General features: G+C 38.2%; 1 protein-coding gene across 2 annotated transcripts; it reads right to left on the bottom strand.

The window, feature by feature from the left end:
• Positions 1 to 2110: 2110 nt before the first annotated feature.
• Positions 2111 to 7038, bottom strand: LOC141554008 (zinc-alpha-2-glycoprotein-like). Of its 2 annotated transcripts, none has more exons than XM_074285517.1 (5): positions 6881 to 7038; positions 4779 to 5039; positions 4119 to 4385; positions 2821 to 3099; positions 2111 to 2693 (listed from the first exon to the last, which is right to left on the bottom strand). In XM_074285517.1, exons 1-5 carry the CDS (start codon positions 6963 to 6965, stop codon positions 2560 to 2562), a joined length of 1026 nt encoding a protein of 341 aa, XP_074141618.1. In that variant the 5' UTR covers positions 6966 to 7038; the 3' UTR covers positions 2111 to 2559. The 2 variants fall into 2 exon arrangements, with proteins under 2 accessions (XP_074141618.1, XP_074141619.1); XM_074285518.1 differs by having other exon boundaries at positions 2821 to 3033.
• Between the last annotated feature and the right edge of the window lie 13211 nt (positions 7039 to 20249).

Raw genomic sequence — 20249 nt, 5'->3', positions numbered from 1 at the left:
TGGAGACAATCTGCCTTTAGTCTCCTCGGGGTTTAATATCTCTTCTTCTCTTTCACCATAAAAGCTGTCTATGGTCAGTGTTCTCTTTACTTTTTTACTCATTTTTTTTTTTAAATTAAGGTCTGCTTTTAGGGCAAGGGAGGTTTTCTAAAAGTCCCCTACTAACAGTGGCTTCTTATATAAGTGGCCATGATTGTACTGGGTCAGTGATGACTCATTCTGGGTGCTGGGTAAACGTGGCTAGATCCTGTAAGATGCTGGCATTTGGGGTTCATTATTTATCTTTTGTGTTTGTGTTGGATGTTTTATAACGTCTCTGCTGATCTACTGGCTTGCAAAGTGGGCAGAGTTTCCAGCACTGCTGCTGTAGATTCCTCTCTGTAGATTCTCCACCACACAGAGTCTGCACAGCCCCAGGACTTTGAGCTGTCTGTGCTCAGCTACTGGTGTTTAGCTGCCTCCCTCCCATTTCCAATTGAAATAGACTTTTTCTGGCAATCTTTGAAATTATCTTCTGCTTGTAATTTGTTGCATTCCCAATATTTGTGGGTTTTTCCAGTCCAGAGCTAATTCAGAGGCTGGATTTGCTAATTAGACTGAGTATTGTAGGAAAAAGTTAGAAAGAAAAGTGTGTGGTCTCCACCATCTTTGTTCTGCCCCAGAAGTCCTTATATCCTTCTTGAATAATCTCCAGTAATCTCTACATGCCAATGTGACATGAGTATAACTCTTCCATGGAGAAATAACACTAACTCACTTTATGTAGAACCTCATGATATCATATAACTCTGACTAGCCTCACTTAGAGTTTGATATCAATCACATCATAGCTAGAGATTTGATTTCTAGATAGGACAGTTTATGAAGACCAAAATATATTCTTGGTTCTACTCCATATGGAACTACATAGTCCCATGTGTTCATGGAATCTTAGAAGTGAACGCTAGGTCAGTTGTTACCTTAACTGGATTTCTTTTGACAAAATTACAGCCAAAGAGTCATGCAACCTTTTCTTGGAGACCTCTAGCAATGGTAGTACTCACCACCTCTGACTTAGTTCACTTCCCTTTGAACAACTCAGTTTGGGAAGCTTCCTTGTGAGGAACCCAAATGTGCCTCTCTGTAAATTTTACCCATTCATCTTACTTTTTTTCTATCTTCTAAAGGCAAGAACAAGTTGGGTCTCTCTTCTGGGTGCCATGTATGTAAATAATATTACATCCTACTTAGCTAAGCCTTCTCTTCTCTGTGGTAAACATTTCTGATCATTGTTGTAACACAATCATTAGCAGTTTCATTGCTACTGCTTGAAAAGAGAAGCAGCAGAACAAGATTTGTGTTTCTGAGCTACAGCTTCAGAGCTATAGCCCTGTCTTTTTCAGACCCTTATCTCTCCCAATGAGAAATTACTTTTACAGATTTGAACCTTTACCCAGATTTAACCATACCCAGAGAGTTTCCTGGGACTCAGGGAATGACTTGTTTAGGGTTGCACAGTCAGTAGGTGAGACTTAAAGCCAGGTCTTCCTAACTTCAAGAATCAGTTCTCTATTCTTTATAACACGCTGCCTCTTACTTTGTTCATAAGAAGTATTTAATAAATATTTGTGGTAATGACTTAAAAGGATGAGCAACTGATCCGTGAGCATTTAGCAAAGGCAGTCCAATCACTAAGAGCCACCATGGCTTGTGATGATGTGGATGAACATATCATCAAATTTGGAGAGGACTCCAAGCTAGGTGGGCTAAATAAATATAAGCCAGGAATACATAAATAAACCAATGACCAAATCAGATGCCAAAAGACGTTTAACGTTCAGAATAACAGGCAGAATAGAAGATGACCTTTCTACAGGAGTTATGTTGTGTCACTCCAATAGAATGAAAGCTCCATGAGCACAGGAACTATGTTTTTTCTTGTCTTTGTAACACAAGAGTCTAGCAGTGTACTAATTGACTCTTGACAAATGTTTATTAGACTGGATTGGATAAAACTGGAATATAAATAAATGTCAAGTTCCATAGTGGAATTAAAAATACCAATAAGAATAAGACATTTTAAGGCACACGTACACATAAACAATGTTTTCTATGAAAAAAAGAGACAGAGATTTTAGTGGATTGAATGTTTAATATGTCAGCAATGTAAATAAATTGTCTTTGGTGTGCCAGAAAAATGTAGTCCCTAACTGCATCAACAATTAATTATTCATCAGTAATAATAGCCATAATGACTATCATTTACATAATACTTCAAGGTTTGATTGGAACTGTATATGCAGCATATTACTGCAAGATTAGTACCAGTTTTGTCTCTTTTTTAGAGATGAGGAAACTGAGGCTTGGAGAAATTGACTTGCCCAGGGTGTTATTGAGGAATTTTTTGAACAGATATGATGTAGATTACATAACTTCTGTGTCCCATTTTGACTTTAAGATTCTGTGATTCTCTTGTCAAAGTATTTTTCAAAAACCAGTTATTGAGGTTTGTGGTAAGAAAAATATTTTCTGTTTCCTTGGGAACTCCCCATCCAATAGCTTTCTGTCCCCTCTCCCTCATTACATGCAAGTTATACACAACTTCCTCTTCTTCCATGCTATGAAGGCTCCAGCACAGCTCATCAGTAGGATCACAGCCAACACTATGCTCAGTGTCAGGCCCCAAGGCTTCTCCACTGTGGGCTTTTCAGGGACTACATGGAGAAAGGAGAAAATGTAATTGGATGTATATTCCATGGAAGAAGGGGAAAGGGAATGGAAGTATATTCTGAGAACTGGTCTCTTGGGGATGTGAAAAGGATCTGTGGCTGAAGGACTTACCTGGATACACAGTGGGGGTCTTCAATTCGGTGTGTTCCACTACACAGGTATAGCCTGTTCCTGAGTCCTCTGGTGGGAGCTCTAAGGTAAGGCGGAGGTAGAAGGTGGAATCCATATTGGGCAGGATACCACTGGAAGTCTCTTTTCCCCACACACCCAGCTCCCCATTCTTCTTCCACTGCAGCAGAATGGATTGAGGATAGAAGCCTGTGGCTGTGCAGGAGAGAATGATTCTGTCTTCTGGGTTGATATGATGAGATACAGTCACCTCAGGGGGCACTGGGAGCAGAGATCAAGAAAGAAGGCCTCATGATACAATCTCAGTATATGTTTGGTGCTTCTCTTGCCTCTACCTTTGATTTTCTCAGTATCCTTTAGGCATCATCTTTTATATTCTTGTTCTCAAGCCCATTAGGTCCTTGAGAGTAAGTAGTAGAATGATAGCTTATATCTCTTTGGAAATTTCCAAGATTGTAAGATAAATACTAGTTATAGAGTCTATTCTGTTGGAGTTTCCACCAGCAACTTTTCAAACCATCTTCAAATATGGATTAAGATGGATTTAAAATAGAATCTTCTTCTGTGATTTTATTAATAGGGGAACTTTCCTAGATGATTGTGGACCCATAATGCTTCCTATGTTATCCTTCAGGAGTTTCTGACACTGTCCCTAACTCTAACAAAATGAAAATTAAAGATTACTTTGTGACCAAATTCCTGCTATTGATGTTCTAGCAAACAAAAACTCCATTATTCTTGGGGCCATATATAATCTTTTCCCCACTTTTGTAAGACAGGACAGAATATGTATTCAGCTGCATAGCCTTTGAGCTCCTAGAAGCACTCTCATGCTTAGGTCAGGCAGGAAAGAGTTGTTTAATTTAAGCAAAATATAGAGAGAGGGAAGAACAGAAATAAAAAGAAAAAAAGAAATTTAACCAAAAAAATAGGAGGAATTGGAGGAAGGAGGGAAGAAAAAAGGACAGACAAAGAAAAAAGGAGGAATGAAAGAAGAAAAAATAGAAAAAGAAAAAGAAAGAAGGAAAGGAAGACAAGTAGTAAAGCAAGAAGGAAGGACAGAAAGTAGAAAAGAAAAAGAAAAGAATGGAATTTTAAAAAAATAAAAGAAAGAAAGAGCTGCAACTTTTCTCATGGTTCTCTGATTTTTTCCATACCAAATTGAAATTTTGATAAAAAGACAAAGGTCCTGCCTGTTTTTATAGGGCTCCAGTTTCTGTACCAAATGATGGAAGTGAACTTGACCTCTTAGGGTGAGATGGGAAAGATCAAAGACTTACCATTATCCCTTAAGCTTGAGTACCCGACGATTTTTCTCAACAGGTTAACACAATATTCATTCATGAAACGTTTCCTTAGATTGGTCCAGAAAGGACTATCCAGAATATATCGGAATTCTTTGTTTTCAGGTTTTAAGTTCTCCCAATGCCCAACTTCTTCATCTATCCTGTAATATTCCTCTCCTTCCCAAATTAAATGGATGCGACTCTTTATCATGATGCCATTGTCTATTTCACAGTCTGCAAGGAGCTGCGCTGTATGGTTTCCTGTGGAAGGACATTGGGATGGTGACCAGAGGAAGATCAATAAGTAGGATCAATTGCAGCCCACCCTAAACTGAGTGCTTAAACAAAGACATAGATTTCCCATCCTATGAGTTCAGTTGTATTGAGGAAAATGTTTGGAAAGTTTGAAAGTTCTTGGGCAGAAGGCAGAGTTGTCTTAGAAGGATTGTAGAGGATGGTAGTGGTGACCTAGAATGTTGAACTGGATGAAGTCCAAGGCTCAGGGGTGGATTCTTTAAAGCTCTTCTTCCAGGTCAAGAAATATCATGGGCTGGGACTAAGGACTATTATTTCAGTGGTATAATCTACTGGGGATGTATCTATTGGATTTGCAAGTGAAAAGAGGGATGGGGGAGATGAGTAGGTCAGACTTACTATTATGGTTAGTGTTATTCTTTGAGAAGAATTGGATGACCCAGCGGGCATTTTGCTCATGAGTCACCAATAAATGATGCATCTGATTAATGTAATCAGCTCCTAGTGCTTTGGAGATCCAGGGTATCTTGATAATCATTTGTTGATCTGCATTGTTATAGGATCCCACTTCAATATCATCCATGAAGCTAATTCCTCTTAGTTCCAAGAGAGAATGGTATGTGCCCACTGCAGTGAGCTGACCCACATGCCTATGGTGTACTGAAGGAAGAAAAGAAAAGAAAATGGCATTTCAGGTTTGGGGTTTACAAAAGACCACAGTTTCCTGTCATCCATCTCTTTGCCCTTCCTCTCCCTATCACTATCAGTAACTACACAACATCAGTAACTATACAAATGACTCCAAAATGTAAATATCTATTATGCTACCCCTTCCTCTCTCTATACCTCTCCCTCGCCTCTGCCCCCCCTCCATATTTTAAGAATCATTGGCTAAGTAGTATGATGGATAGGGTTCTGTGCTTGTTTTCAAGAGGACTCCAGTTCAAATGCAGCTTCAGCTACTTATGCTGTATCATCCTGGGCACATTGCTTAGGCTCGGTAAGCTTCAGTTTCTTTTTTCATAAAACTGGCAAAATAATGACACCTTCTTTTCAGGGTTCTTTTTATGATCAGAAAAAAAATCTGTAAACCTTTTACCATAGTACTTGCCCCAGAGTAGAGGTTTAATAAATATTTATTTTAAAAAGCTCTTTCTTTTGGACACCCCAGTTAGATTGCTTAGAGGTCTCCGAACTCAACATGTCAAAAACAGAACTCATTAGCTTTCCCCAAAACCTCTGAGTCTTCTCAACTTTCTATTTTTGTCAAGAACACTCCTAATAATCCAATCCTGTCATCTCTGATTCATTCTCCAATCTTCCCTCTCCTATTTTTCACCCAATATCTGACTAGTTGTCAAGTCCAACTTTGAACATCCCCAGCTTTCTCTAAACTATAGCTCCATCACTTATCAGCTTTCCCCTGATTTCTGCAGCTACTAGTGTTCTGCCCCAATCAGAAATTCATTTGTCTTTATTAATACATGAAGTGATAATTTATGAGCAAGATTCTTGGGAGAAGGGAGTGCTTACTGTAATAACAGCACATAGTTGGGAATTTATGTAGTTTTGTGGAAAGAGTATTGACTTTAGAATCAGAAGAATTTGGTTTGAATCCCAATTCTAATTCTAAGTATATTACTTTGGAAAAGTCATATAATTCCTCTGTACCTCAGTTTCTAAATTTGTAAAATGATAAGGTGAATTTGATGATTTTTCAGGTCCCTTCCTATTCTTCTGCCCTCTTCACTCCCACAGCTTGACCCTAGTTTGGGCCCTTTTACTACAATAGCCTCCTTCCTGGTCTCCCTACCTTAAGCCCCTTCCTTTTTCCATCCATGGACCTCTCAGCTGCCAACATGATTTGTGTAAAGCATTTCTCTGACTATCTCACTCTGTTAGTAAATCAACTCTAACATCTCTCTCTTTCCTCCAGGAAAAAGTTCTTTGCTTGGCATTTAACACTTTTCAGAGTGTGGATAATTCCAGGCTTTCTAGTTGTCTCACTCCTTTCCCTCATTCAAATACCCAACAGCAGCTTGTTTGCCATTCCCCACACTGGCCCACTACCCAGCCTGCCCTGCCTCTTTCCTCACTGTTGCTGTGCCTGCAGTGCTCTTCATCCTTGCCTCCACCTCCTGGCTTTCCTGGATTCTTTCAAGTTTCAGGTAGAATGCCATTTTCAGCCAACCCTTTTTTGCACCCATAATTGCCAGAACTGCCCTCTCCAAAGTAATGTTTCATCTACTTTATACGTATCTTCTAGGTATATTTTTATTTATATGTTGTTTACCCCATTAGAATTTGAGTTCTTTGGGCAAAGGCTGTTTTATTTTATTTATTTTTGGGTATTTCTAGCACATTAGCTGGAGTATACAAATTATTTAGTAAATGCTTGTTGGCTGACAGCCTGGCTCACCTGAAACTTCTTTAGGATGGTGACTGAGCCAAATCTCCTTGGTCTCTCCCCTCTCTACCTGATCCCTTTCTCCCAGACTTACCTGTCTGTGTGCCTCTGAAAGCAACTAGGCCCAGAATGAAAAGCCAGCCTGAAGAGCGCCATCTCCACTTCCTCTGACAGGCCATGACTTTCTTGTCTTCCTTGTCAACCACAGGGAGGCTTTAGCCCCCAAGCCCTATGTCTCAGGCACTGTCTAAATAGAACCTGAAGCCTACAACATATTTATCATGTCTCCCTACTCTCTATCCCCACCCACTCTGGGGTTGGCTCTGCAGAAGTCCTGCCCTCCCCTCATCATCACTCATTTGTCACTAGACTGAAACTTTCCTTGCCTGGAAGCTATAAATGAGGAAACGAAATAGACTGTGGTGAGAGCAGGGCAGCTCAGAGCCCAATCATCAACAAGTATTGTTTGGGGGGCTCACAGATGGGCTGGTCCAATGCCAACCACCCAGATCTCTTTCCTAACTGCTTGTTCAACTTCAAAATTATTAATGCTGAAGGGGAGCACTAGGAGAGACTTCATTCTAGAGGACAGATATGGGGAAGAGATCTCATTAGGAAGTTGCTATTCTTTATTTTTTTTATTAAAGCTTTTAATTTATGAAGCATATGCATGGATAGTTTTTCTATCATTGACTCTTGCATAACCTTTCGTTGCAAATTTTACTCTTCTTCACCCCACTCCCTCCCCCATCTGGCAGGTAGTCCAATACATGTTAAATATGTTGAAATACCTGTTAAATCCAATATGTGTATATATTTATACTGTTATCTTGCTGCATAAGAAAATCAGATCAAGAAGGAAGAAAAAATGAAAAACTGAGAAAATAGAAACAAATTCAAGCAAATAACACAGAGGATGCTCTGTGTTCCCCTGGTTCTCTCTCTGGGTATAGGTGGTTCTCTTCATCACTGGAAAACGGTGGGGCTTTTTGGTTTGTCAAATACTAGATTGTTATAGTCATTGGCTGTTTTGTTTTGTGAGCCTAACCTATTCCACTGATCAACTAGTCTATTTCTTAGAAAGTATCAAATGGTTTTGATGACCACTGCTTTATAATGTAGTTTTAGATCTGGTACAGCTAGGTCACCTTCATTTGTTTTTCTCTTCATTAATTCATTTGAAATTCCTGATCTTTTGTTCTTCCAGATGAATTTTGTTGTTATTTTTTCTAGTTGAGTAAAATTTTTCTTGGAAGTTTGATTGGTATAGCACTAAATAGATAGATTAGTTTAAGGAGTATCGTCATCTTTATTATATTTGCTCAACCTATCCACTAGCACTTGATATTTTTCCAATTGCTTAGCTCTGACTTTATTTGTGTGGAAAGTGTTTTGTAGTTTTGCTTATATAGTTCCTGACTTTCCCTTGGCAGATAAATTCCCAGATATTTTATATTATCAACAGTCATTTTAAATGGAATTTCCTTTGCTGTTGGATTTTGTTAATGATGTATAAGAATGGTGATGATTTATATGGATTTGTAATCTCTTTCCTAATATTTTGTTTAAGATTTTTGCATCAGTATTCATTAGGGAGATTGGTCTATAATTTTTTTCTCTGTTTTTTTCCTACTTGGTTTAGGTATCAGTACCATGTCCATATCATAAAAGGAATTTGGTAGGAATCTATCATTCCCTATTTTTTCAAATAGTTTACATAGTATTGGAGTTAATTGTTCTTTAAATGTTTGGTAGAATTCACATGTAAATCCATCTGGTCCTGAGGATTTTTTCTTACGGAGTTGACTAAGAGCTTGTTCTATTTTTTTTTCCTCTAAAATGGGATTATTTAAGTAATTTATTTCCTTTTCTGTTGATCTGGGCAATTTATATTTTTGTAGGTATTCCTCCATTTCACTTAGGTTGTCAAATTTATTGGCATAAAGTTGGGCAAAGTAATTCCTAATAATTGCTCTAATTTCTACTTCATTCTTGAAATTAACAGTTTGATTTTCCTTTATCCTTTCTAATCAAATTAACTAAAGGTCTATCTTGTTGCTTTTTTTACAAAACTAACTCTTAGTTTTATTTATTAATTCAATAGTTTTCTTTTTTTACTTCCAATTTTATTGTTCTCTCCTTTTTTTAAAATTTCAAATTTGGTATTTGATTGGGGGGGGAGAGAGGGGTTAATTTTATCCCCTAGCTTTTTTAGTTGCAAGTCCAATTCATTGATCTTCTCTTTCTCTATTTTATGCAAGTCAGCATTTAAAGATATAAAATTTCCCCTTATTACTGGTTTGGCTGCATCCCACAAATTTTAGTATACTATCTCATTATTGCCATTATCTTGGATGAAATTATTGAGTGTGCCTATGATTTGCTGTTTCACCTATTCATTCTTTAGGATGAAATTATTTAATTTCCAATTACTTTTTATTCTATTTTCCCCTGGCCTTTTATTGAATGTAATTTTTATTATGTCATGATCTGAAAAAATGCATTTACTATTTTTGCCTTTCTGCATTTGATTTTGAGGTCTTTATGTCCTAATATATGGTCAATTTTTTATATAGATTCCATGAAATGCTGAGAAGAAAGTTTACTCCTTTCTGTCTCCATTTAGTTTTCTCCAAAAATCTATCCTATCTAGCTTTTCTAGTATTCTATTTACCACTTTAACTTCTTTCTTATTTATTTTGTTGTTTGATTTATCTAATTCTGAGAGTGCAAGGTTAAGATCTCCCACTATTATAGTTTTGCTGTCTATTTCTTCTTTCAATGCTCTTAACTTCTCCTTTAGGAATTTAGATGCTACACAACTTGGTGCATATATGTTTAATCTTGATATTGTTTTGTTATCTATGGTACCTTTTAGCAAGATATAGTTTCCTTCCTTATCTCTTTTAATTAGGTCAGTTTTTGCTTTGCTTGATCTGAGATCAGTATGGTTACCCCTCCTTTTTTTTTTTTTTTTAACTTGATCTGAAGCATGATAGATTCTACTCTATCCTTTTATTTTTATTCCCAGTATAATTTGGGGTTAATAAGATGGCAGGAAATACAGAATTCATTGTTTTAACTGTAAATGTGAATGGGGTGAACTCTTCCATAAAGCATAAGCAGATAGCAGACTGGATTAAAAGACCTTTGATTTTTTCCAGTCTCCTTAATGCATCATCTTTTATATTCCTCTTGAGAGTAAGTAGTAGCATGATAGCCTAAAGAAGAAGAGTGCTAGCTAAATACCAGTTATAGATTCTATGCTATTGGAGCTTCCATCAGCAGCTTTGCAAACCATCTTTAAGTATGGATTAAGAACAGAATCTTCTGTGATTTTATTAGTGGGGGATCTTTCCAAGATGATTGTGGACCCATTATGCTTCCTGTGCTATCCTTCAGGTGTTTCTGTCATTGTCCCTAACTAAAAAAAATGAAAATTAAAGATTATCTTCTGACCAAATTATTAGGATTCTTACAAGGTACTAAGACAGTGGAATTGATAGAGATAATAATTATCTAATTTAGCATGGTTCAGTATGATTGATCTGATCCTACAAGGAGATGTTATGGGCCAGAATTTAAAACAAGGTACTGAGTGCAATTGAGGAGACAATGTTTAAATCTAGTTTAGAATTGATTTAATCCTACAACAAATAATGGTTTCCTAGTGATATAATGATTGGTGTATACTCAGTGTGAGGCATATAAGGAGTAACTGTCAGAGCCAGAAGGACAAGCCTACTAAAGCACAAGTGCACTAGAGGATAAGCCCACTAGAACAGAAGCCCATTAGAAGCTCATTCAGAGGGAGCTAGAGGCAGAAGCTGGCAGAGGCAAAAGACTAGCAGCAGGAGCACTTGGAACCAAGGAGAGAGATAGGTCTCTAAGAAAGCTAATCAGACCCAAGGAAGGAGACCAGACTTTGAAGGAGATAATAAAGATTTGGACTTTAACTTCTGACTGCATTTGGGGTGATTATTGAACTGAACTGAAAAAAGCTGCCTCCAGAAGCCCCAAGAAATCTGCTCCCAGAGAACATTATATTTTAGAGAAGAATATAAAGTTTCCTTGTTGTACTCACCCTCATTTCTGGGTCACAGATGAAGGTTTTTGGTCCCACATTCGGGCACCAAAATGTAATGTTCTTCTCTAAAGACCTTCTTGGTCTTTGCAGTCTCTGGAATCCTGGTCATTTCCCCAAGTGGAGAAGTGGTCACAGGGCTGGTGACAGTTTTGAGAGTCAACCAGTGACCACTGTCATTATCCTCATTGAACATTGTCCTATGCTAAGGAGGTATCTGGGAGAGAGCCTGGCCAGTCAATAAAATTCTGTGAGGGATTAATGCATTGCAAGGAGGAAGAAGAGTTAGTTCATAAAATCCAAGGAGAAGACCTTACTAGTTAACCCTGTCCTCCCCACCCCTTTAGATGATATATAATTTCTATACAGGGTTTCAGGCATCTAACGCAAAGTTTGTTGACCCATTTCTTACAGTTGTAACTTCCTATGATGTTCCCATAGAATGTGTTATATTTTTTACACTAGAAGATGGATTCCACCTGAACTAATTGACTTGAATTCATCGAGCTCTTCCTATGTCTTTGCTGTGCTCCTTCAAGAAAACTAGTTCTTCAAGTCACTTAGTGGTGGGCCAATCATAAACACCAACCCAGGGCTTCTAATTCACCCTATTTTTATCTTAGAAAGAGAATTTGGCCCAGCCTCCAGAGTTATTGCTTGCAGCTGCTGCTTACTGTGCCTCCAGCTAACAGCTCTGGTTTCCTTCATGTGGTGATGGTATTGTTAGCATGGAGTGATGCTATAGAACATAGCCACAGAAAGGCAGCTTAGAATCAGAACTGGCTGACTGAAGCCCAAGAAACAGCAACTTTGGCATAATAGTTCACCCAGTTTGCATATATATATGTATATGAGCGAAGGTAGAATCTCGAATCCTCTTCTTCCTGAATCCTGGTTGTGAATCTCCTCCAGCTCTTGTCCTTCCCCAATCCAGACTCTCTCCTTCCAGACTGCCATCTCAACTCAATCTCCCAGCCTCGACTCACTTCTTGCCCGACTGCCCTCCTCTTTTATTATAGCAGAGATTGTGTTAGTGAGAACTCAGGGGCCTGCGGGAAATACTTCAACCAATGAACTTGCTCCTCTTAAAGGTGCAAACTCTTTTAAACATGTAAACTCCCCCCCCCCCAGAAGTCCAAAGGTGCAAACTCCTTTCAAAGGCCTGAACCAAAGGTGTGAATTCTGAGCTAGAGAATTGTTTAGACAACCTGAGTTATCACTTTGTAATCCTAACAATTTTGATCCTTTTTTGAGAACTAAGAACCATCTCTATCCATCTACCTATCTTTCTGTCTGTTCCATCTGTCTGTCTATCTATCTTTCTATCCACACATCCAGCTGTCACCTATTATCTGTTACCTATTTGTTCATCCATCTATTTATCCATCTATCTACCTTCTTATCTGTTTATTCATCCATCTTTGCCTCTATCTATATTAATATGAATGGATCTTTTATTATATAAATGAGAAATGTGCCAGAAAGGAGGAAGGGAAGTAGGAGTATCACAGAATATTTGATAGCAAAGAAAGAGGTTTCATAGAGGGTGAAGCCATACTTCAGAGAAGGAACCATGTGTACAAAGACATAATATGAGTCCAACCCAGTAAGGGTCAGAGGAAGAGGGGAGTCCTGGGAGTTGGTGACTCTGCTGAGGGATGCTCAAGCAGCTGAATATCAATAGAATTGGAACAATAGAGAGGGCTCAGGTTTTCAATTCAATTCATGAAAAATCTTTGTGAATTTAGGAGCAAAGAGGGAAGCAACTGATGATTCTGAGGGAGGAAGCTTGAACATTGCAAGGAGAGATTATAATTCAGGCTTCCTGAAAAATGTGGAGAACCAGGGAACTTGGAAAAGAAGAGGTTTATGATTAAGGGAGTGATTGTGGATCAGGGGAAGGCATATAGTTTGGACTCTCTCAGATTGAAAGATTGGGAGTTTTAGGAGTTGGGAGGGAAGGTTGAGGAATGAGGATGAGCTAACTTCTCTATCTCTGTCACTGTTGGCTATCTGCACAAAACACAATTCTGGAGAAACTTGCAAATTATGGAATTCCCCTCCCTCCTTAACCCATCCTTTCCCCACTTCCCCTAGCTCCCAGCACTCAGTTATTTCTGACTTCAGCACCTGATTAAAAGAAAGAACTTTTGTGAGTCCTTGAGCCAAAATCTCCAAATTCTTTGATTTTCTGTGTCGGCTCAGCCACTTTCCCCATTCTGACTCTAGACTTTAGAATCAGTGAGAAAGAACTGGAAGTGACTTTAGAGATTGTCTAGTTAAAGCCCTCCATTTTAATAGATGAGGATGTTAGCATGCAGGTGACAACTACTTAGGGATGAGGTGCCTTCATTCTCCCCAGAAAAACCCCAGACTCAGGCCCATATGCTTCAGTGCTAGGGGATGCTGGAATAAATGAATAAACAAATGAGTTAATAATGCTATTATTTTCCCACCGGGCTCCATTCCTTGGAGTGGATTCCAAAATGGTTCCAGCAAATGCAACATCCTAAGAGATTACGTCAGCTTTGGTATTCACACTTCATTGGAACCCTCCATACTTTATATTTCTCTGGAAGGATTGGCAAGTGAAGCAAAGAACTTCTCCCAAAGCTTCCAGGTAAGCAAGGCTCCCAGGCTAGCCATATTTTCATTTCCTACCAGAAGCTTTCCTTTGGACTGGCTTTATGATTCCCCCCTACCTGACATATTATTTTTCAAAATTCCCCACCTTTCAGCTTCCTTTTGTGAATTATTTTCCCCCATTAGACTGTAAACTCCTCAAGGACCCCCTTCTTTTTTCATATTTGTATCCCCAATCCTTTTTTTTTTTAAATTAAAGCTTTTTATTTACAAAGCATATGCATGGGTAAGTTTTCCAACATTGACCCTTGCATAATTTTTTGTTCCAAATTTTCCTCTCCTTCCCTCTATCCCCTTCCCTAGTTTGCAGGTAGCCCAATACATGTTAAATATATTGAAATACATGTTAGTTCCAATACACACACACACAATACACACACACACATATACATACAGTTATCTTGCTGCACAAGAAAAATCAGATCAAGAAGGAAGAAAAAGAAAAACTGAGAAAGAAAACAAAATGCAAGAAAACAATAACAGAGAGAATGAGAATGCTATGTTGTGTTCCATATTCAGTTCCCATAGTCCTCTCTCTGGGTGTAGCTGATTCTCTTCTTTACTGAACAATTGGAGCTGCTTTGAATCATATCAATGTCGAAGAGAGCCACATCCATCAGAACTGATCATTGTAGAGCTTGTTGTTGCCGTGTATAATGTGTATCTCCAATACTTAACATGGGGTCTGGCACATAGCAGGCACTCAATAAATATGCGTTGACTGTCAATTAGCTGTCCTATGTCCCCACTCTTGACATTTCCCAGATCAAATCTTTCTCCGCTAGCCATTATTCTCCTATGTTTGTAGATACCAAAGCTTATGTAATCTCTAAGGATGTGGCATTTGCTGGAGCTATGGTAGAATCCAGTCCAAGGAATGGAGCTGTTGGGGAATAGTGTTCATTTGATCATTTTTTCCCAGCCAAGAGATGGGATGAAGGAAGGGGATGGGCTGCTGCCTTCCATGGCAAGAAGATGGAAATGTAGTAAGTTGTAAGTAGTAGTGTATTAAGTTAAATAGCTGGAAATAGTGAGTTTTCACTCTTCCAGAGAGTTTGAAGTATGGCCTCAGGATGAGCTTTGGAGGACTACGTTGGGTGGTATGTGATAACATCTGACACCATAGCAGATAGTTTAAGTCCAAATCTGAAGCAGCCTGAGTGCCCTCCTTCTCTGGGCAGGGTCCATGTAGGTGAGATTTGGAGAAGAAATGTTTCATCTCACAAATAGTTCCTACTAAGATGGCATTGGACAGGGACTCACGGTTTAAAAGATGGAAGGACCATCATAGGTGGATCTATATCTACCTCTATATCCAAAAAGACAACACATTTAAGCTTGTTGTAAAGAAAAAAATATTCCCAATGATTATAGATTTAAAAATTGATTTCCTCTGAAGGAATGAATGTTCAGTTGAACCACTGATGGAGACTCTACCAGGGGGCATGTCTAGGAGTCACACAAGATGAATAGAAATGGATATATTTCTATCTGCTTCATAGGAAGAATTATCCTCATGGATGAGATTACAGATCCTTCAAGAGAGCAAAGTACTCATTGTTTCAAAAGTGGAGATTTTTTCTTCCCAACTAGAACACAAGCCTCTTGAGGATGTAATATGAATAGATGTTTTACTTCTTTTATCTCTCACAGCTTTATCTTAGGAAATGAATACAATTAGACTGAAGAAAATGATTATTTCTCTTTTGTATTAATAACTAATTATTGTATTAAGACCAAGATTTTTCTCCTTCTCTGCTTCTTCAACCAGAAATAAGCTAGTGTGGGAAATATTTCTAAAAGACTTAAATATCTATGCTGGCTTAGATCTAATCAAAAATAATAGAAGAAATTCTAAGATGGGGTTAATGGGTGCATTCCTGTTCATAATATTTGCTCAGAAAGATCTGGAATAATGTGGATCCTCCTTTTTATCATACAGTGATACAAAAATTGATGTCTCTTTTACTAAGATTTGGGTAATCCAAGTCATGTACCTCAAGACCCACATTTTAATATAGCCCACCTTCTCATTGTAATATTTATTGTCTCATTGTCAACCTATCAGAATTGATTGCACCCTCAGCAACACCTGCTCTTCCAAGGACCTATAACTACAAGCTTATCCCCAGAAGTAGTCTTTGGTCTAAGAGAAGTAGTCAAATGACCAAGGTTTTTTTTTAATCTACAAACATACTGATATTATTAATAAAATGATCAAATTATCAAAATCTCAAACTTTTTAAACATCACAAGTCCATCAGTCAATAAACATTAATTAAATGTTTTTTATTAGGTAACTGTGTTAAGCACTGGAAATACAGATATACACCAAAAGAAACAGTCTCTATCATCATGGGCTTTACATTACCCTGTGGAAAAACAACATAAAAGAGCAGAAAAAGATGTAGGATTGAGGAACTGGAGCCTCAGATAGAGAAGGACATAATTTAGGCCCTTCCCCAGAATGCAGGTTCTAGGAAGATCTTACCTGTTAGAAAAGGGGAAGCACATGCTCATCATATTCTTCTCTGATTGTATTGTTCCCAGCTTCTGGTAAAATTGGTGACCTGTTTTTGACATTGACCCAGTGTGCCTGGGCCCAAAGTTCAATAGAAGACTATATTAGTTGGCTTTTGAGAAATTCCAAATTTCATTGACCCCAAACTCCCTGGGAAAAAAAAAAAACAATTTTGCTCTTTTAGCATCAATGTTATTTTGGTGACATTGTGTGGTCCTGAGTCTTGGAATTAGCATGTCTTAACCAGTGGTCCTCAAACTTTTTAAATAGGGGGCCAATTCACTGTCCCTTAGACTATTGGAGAGCCAAACTATAGTAAAAACAAAAGCTCACACTCTGTCTCCATCCCTCAGCCCATTTGCCATAACCCAGTGGGCCGCATAAACGTCCTCAGTGGGCCCGCATCTGGCCCCCAGGCCATAGTTTGAGAACCCTTGTAGCACTGATGGTGTCACCAAATAAGCAGTGTAACAGTGCATGGAGGCTATGACCTACACGAACCATATCGCAAATGCAGACTTGAGCAGAAGTGGTATAAAAGTCACCATACTATTCATATTTGACTAGAAGAGAGTTGGGTCAGTCATTCAAAGATATAGTTGGTGGATATCCCAAATCCTCTTTTGGTATTCATGGAAAGTCAAGAGATCCAATGAAACCTTCTCCCTAAATATATTACATAATATCATTGGTCAACAGAGTTTGACCAACCTTAAACATGGCTATACTGAGAGTTCACATTGCCTTAAAATCTAGCATATGAGTTAGAACAATGCTGTATTGCCTTTTGATATAGGTAAGTTGCGTCAATGTTTCTACCTCTTTAGGTTGTCTTTCTTTCAAACATGAAATGAGAAGTTTGGAGTAGGTGACCACTGAGGCCATTTCCAGACATAAATTCATCCTGTAATTTTTTCATGAACTAATTTTGGATGTTCTCCTTTTCACTCTGTACCACAGTCTGTAGCTTGGCTCTCCCATAAACACCACCAAGACATTTGATTCTGTTCATTTCCCTTATTGAGGTCACTAGACATCATCCTGTTGAGTTATAGGGGAATCTCCAAGCAATGAGGCTCTCTTTGATGGAGAAGTTGGAAAAGATTAAACTGTCCACAGAGACCAAGATAACAAGACATTCACAGGAAAAGAAATCTGAATCACAGACTTGCTGAGTTGGAAAGAACCTTTTAGTCCATCTCATTTATTCAAACAAAAGAGCCTACTACAATATTTTTAGCCTTATGGTCATTTAGCCTCCAGTGATTGAGAAGAGGAACTAGCTGGTGCTGAGTGATTGATCCCACTAAATAAAAAGTTCTAATTGTGGGAACTCCAGTTCTGATTTTACTTTACTCTGGAAAAAGGTTCAAGGGGGAAGGAAAAGCTAAAGAGGGAATTTTGCAATAGAGAGCAGTGTGATACAGTGAAAACACCCCTGTTTTTGTAAACAACAGGCTTGAATTCAAATACTGACTTTGGAGTGACTTTAACAAAAACTTCAGTTTTCTCATATGCAAAAAGGAAAAGTGGACTAAATAACCCAATTGCTCCTTTCTTTCTCTAAATCTATAATTCATTATGAATCCTATGTAGAGAGAGCCCATAGTGATCTGATTAGAGAAATTAGATTTGGGTTTAATTCCAGAAATGGAGAGGTGGGATTAATAGTTGAGAATTGCAAAGATTTTACTTCAGTATAAGTAAAAAAGCTTATTAAAAACTAGATTAACCCTTCAATGCAATGGGATGTCCAGAAGACAAGAAGTATCAGAACATATCATTAGATTTCTTCAGTAAGCATTCATTGAAGAGGATGTAGAAGGAATTTTTGGTCAGGGCCAGGCTGAGTTGATTCACCGGAGGTCTTTTCAGCGCCCAGCTTCTGTGTCTGCAGGAGAAATGTGAACAAGTAAGCCTTGTTGGTTGTAAAGGAAGAAAGACACACACACACACACACACACACACACACACACACACACACACACATCTCTACTTAAAGGAGCCCATATTTTCAAAGTGAAGGTTCTCTAGAACAGGACTTCTTAAACTTTTTCCATTTGCAACCCTTTTTGTTCCCAATTTTTAAAAATATAATCTCAGATATATGGCTATATATAATGCATATACAAATCAAATATTTGCTGATAATAAATCATAATTTCATGACCTCCACCTTAGTTATGTGACTACATAAGGGTCCATGGCCAACATGTTAATAAGTTTTGCTCTAGGATTGGTCTTTGTGTCCATCATAAGACTGAACACTTTCTCAATGCCCTATATGCACATGTTCATACTTTCCAGCAACACCTGATAGTGACTCTGCTCTAGGGTTACCTGTTCTTACCACAGACTCCTTTTTGTTTCTACTTTTAGACATGTTCAGATTCTGCCTGGCAACAGATATCCCAGTCAATAATGATAGGAGGGCCAGTCTTGGGCAGAGCCAATCCAAGATAGGGTGGGGATTAGGGGGTGGGGAAACCAATGATTATATAAAGGCCTTATTTCCCTTTTGGATACTACAGTGGAGCCTCCTCCAACTAGGGTGTGGTTTAAAAAGCCAATGTTCAGTCAAAGGAAAAGAAAGAGCAACCGGAGGGGGTCTTTCTCATTCTTGCTGCTCATTTTTGGGGTGCTTTGTCTAATGGGGATCCAGGCAGGTGAGTCTAGGGGAGCAAGTGGGTGGATGGATAGAGGGCACTGTGGTCTGGATCTGAGGAGGGTTCAGTTCTTGCCCTAGGGGAAGAACCCTGATATGCAAACTAACAAGGGAAATATGACTAGGATCATAAGAGTGGAAAATGAATTTCATGGGATATTTTCTTTCTACCTAAGCAAGTCATGGTTCAGGGAAATCTTCCAGGGGAAAGTGAGGTTCACCTTCAGAGAAAAGTAGGAATCAAAAGCATTTAGAGTTAGGTGGGGGCGTCCATTACACAAGCAGTGAGAAGGAGAGAGGAATGGGAGTTAATCTTCATTAAGGGGCTAGAATCTCAAGAACCCAAAGAGTCAGTTTTAAGCCTTTATCTAGACAAGGGGTTAAAAAGGGAGCTGCCAAATGATGAAGGGGGGATAAAGAAGGAAAAATTAACCAACTTTGAGGGGATTTAAAAAGAAACACAGGAAAACAGAAGATACAGGGGTGATATCTCACAGGGTAAGGAACACACTTCATTGGATGTTCACTTGGAGTTTTATGGACAATATTTTTATTTGATTTTTTGTTTGGCTCATGTTGTGTTGGATCAAATATTCCTTTTTGAACCAAAGACATCTCCAGTGTTCTATTAGTATCTACTCCACAGGGTTGTGAGAGATGCTCAAAAGAGACAATTCAGGCAAAGCATTTTTTGATCTATAAAGCATCATAGAAATGTCAGTCTCAGTTGTTACCATAGTAACAATTACATTGTTCTAGATCTTTTGAGGATGAATCTCTCATTATCAGTTCAGGTCAGCACTTATTCTAAACTTACTCTCTGGAAGTTGTTTTGGCTACTGAAAGGCCTAATGACTTAAACAGTGTCACACAACCAATATGTCTTGGGAGAGACAGAACTTGAAACCAGACTCTCCTAGCTCCACTGTACCATACTGTCTTTATTAGTAATATTATAACTAATGTTTGTATTCCAGTCTGTATTCTTAAAAGACCTGGGTATATTCATTATAAAATATAGGAGACTTGGGGGGTGCTGTAGGAAGTGATGTCACATGACAACTGTCTTCAAATATTTGAAAAGCTGTCTGGTAAAAAAGGAAAGGCACATGAAAAAATGTTCTAGAATGGTTCAGTTCACAACTTCATCAACAATGTATTAGTGCACCAATTTTCCCACATAACTTCCAATGTTTATCATTATGTTTTCCTGTTCCTAACCAATCTGATAGGAGTGTGGTGGCACTTCAGAGTTGTTTTAATGTGTATTTCTTTAATCAGTAGTGATTTAGAGCATTTCTTCAAAGACTAAAGATGACTTTAAGTTCTCTCTCTGAAAATTGTCTGTTCATATCCTTTGAATATCTATCAACTAGAGAATGGCTAGAATTTTTATAAATTTGATTCTATATATATTTTAGAAATGAGTCCTTTATCAAAAACACTTACTGTAAAAATTGTTTCCCAGATTTCTGCTTCAATTCTACTCTTCACTGCATTAGTTTTGTTTGTGCAAAACCCTTTTTAATTTAATGTAATCAAAATTATCC

Source organism: Sminthopsis crassicaudata, chromosome 2, assembly GCF_048593235.1.
Source record: "Sminthopsis crassicaudata isolate SCR6 chromosome 2, ASM4859323v1, whole genome shotgun sequence".
Classification (NCBI taxonomy): domain Eukaryota; kingdom Metazoa; phylum Chordata; class Mammalia; order Dasyuromorphia; family Dasyuridae; genus Sminthopsis; species Sminthopsis crassicaudata.
The sequence above is the reverse complement of the archived record's forward strand: the minus strand, read 5'-3'. Positions and strand labels throughout refer to the sequence as shown.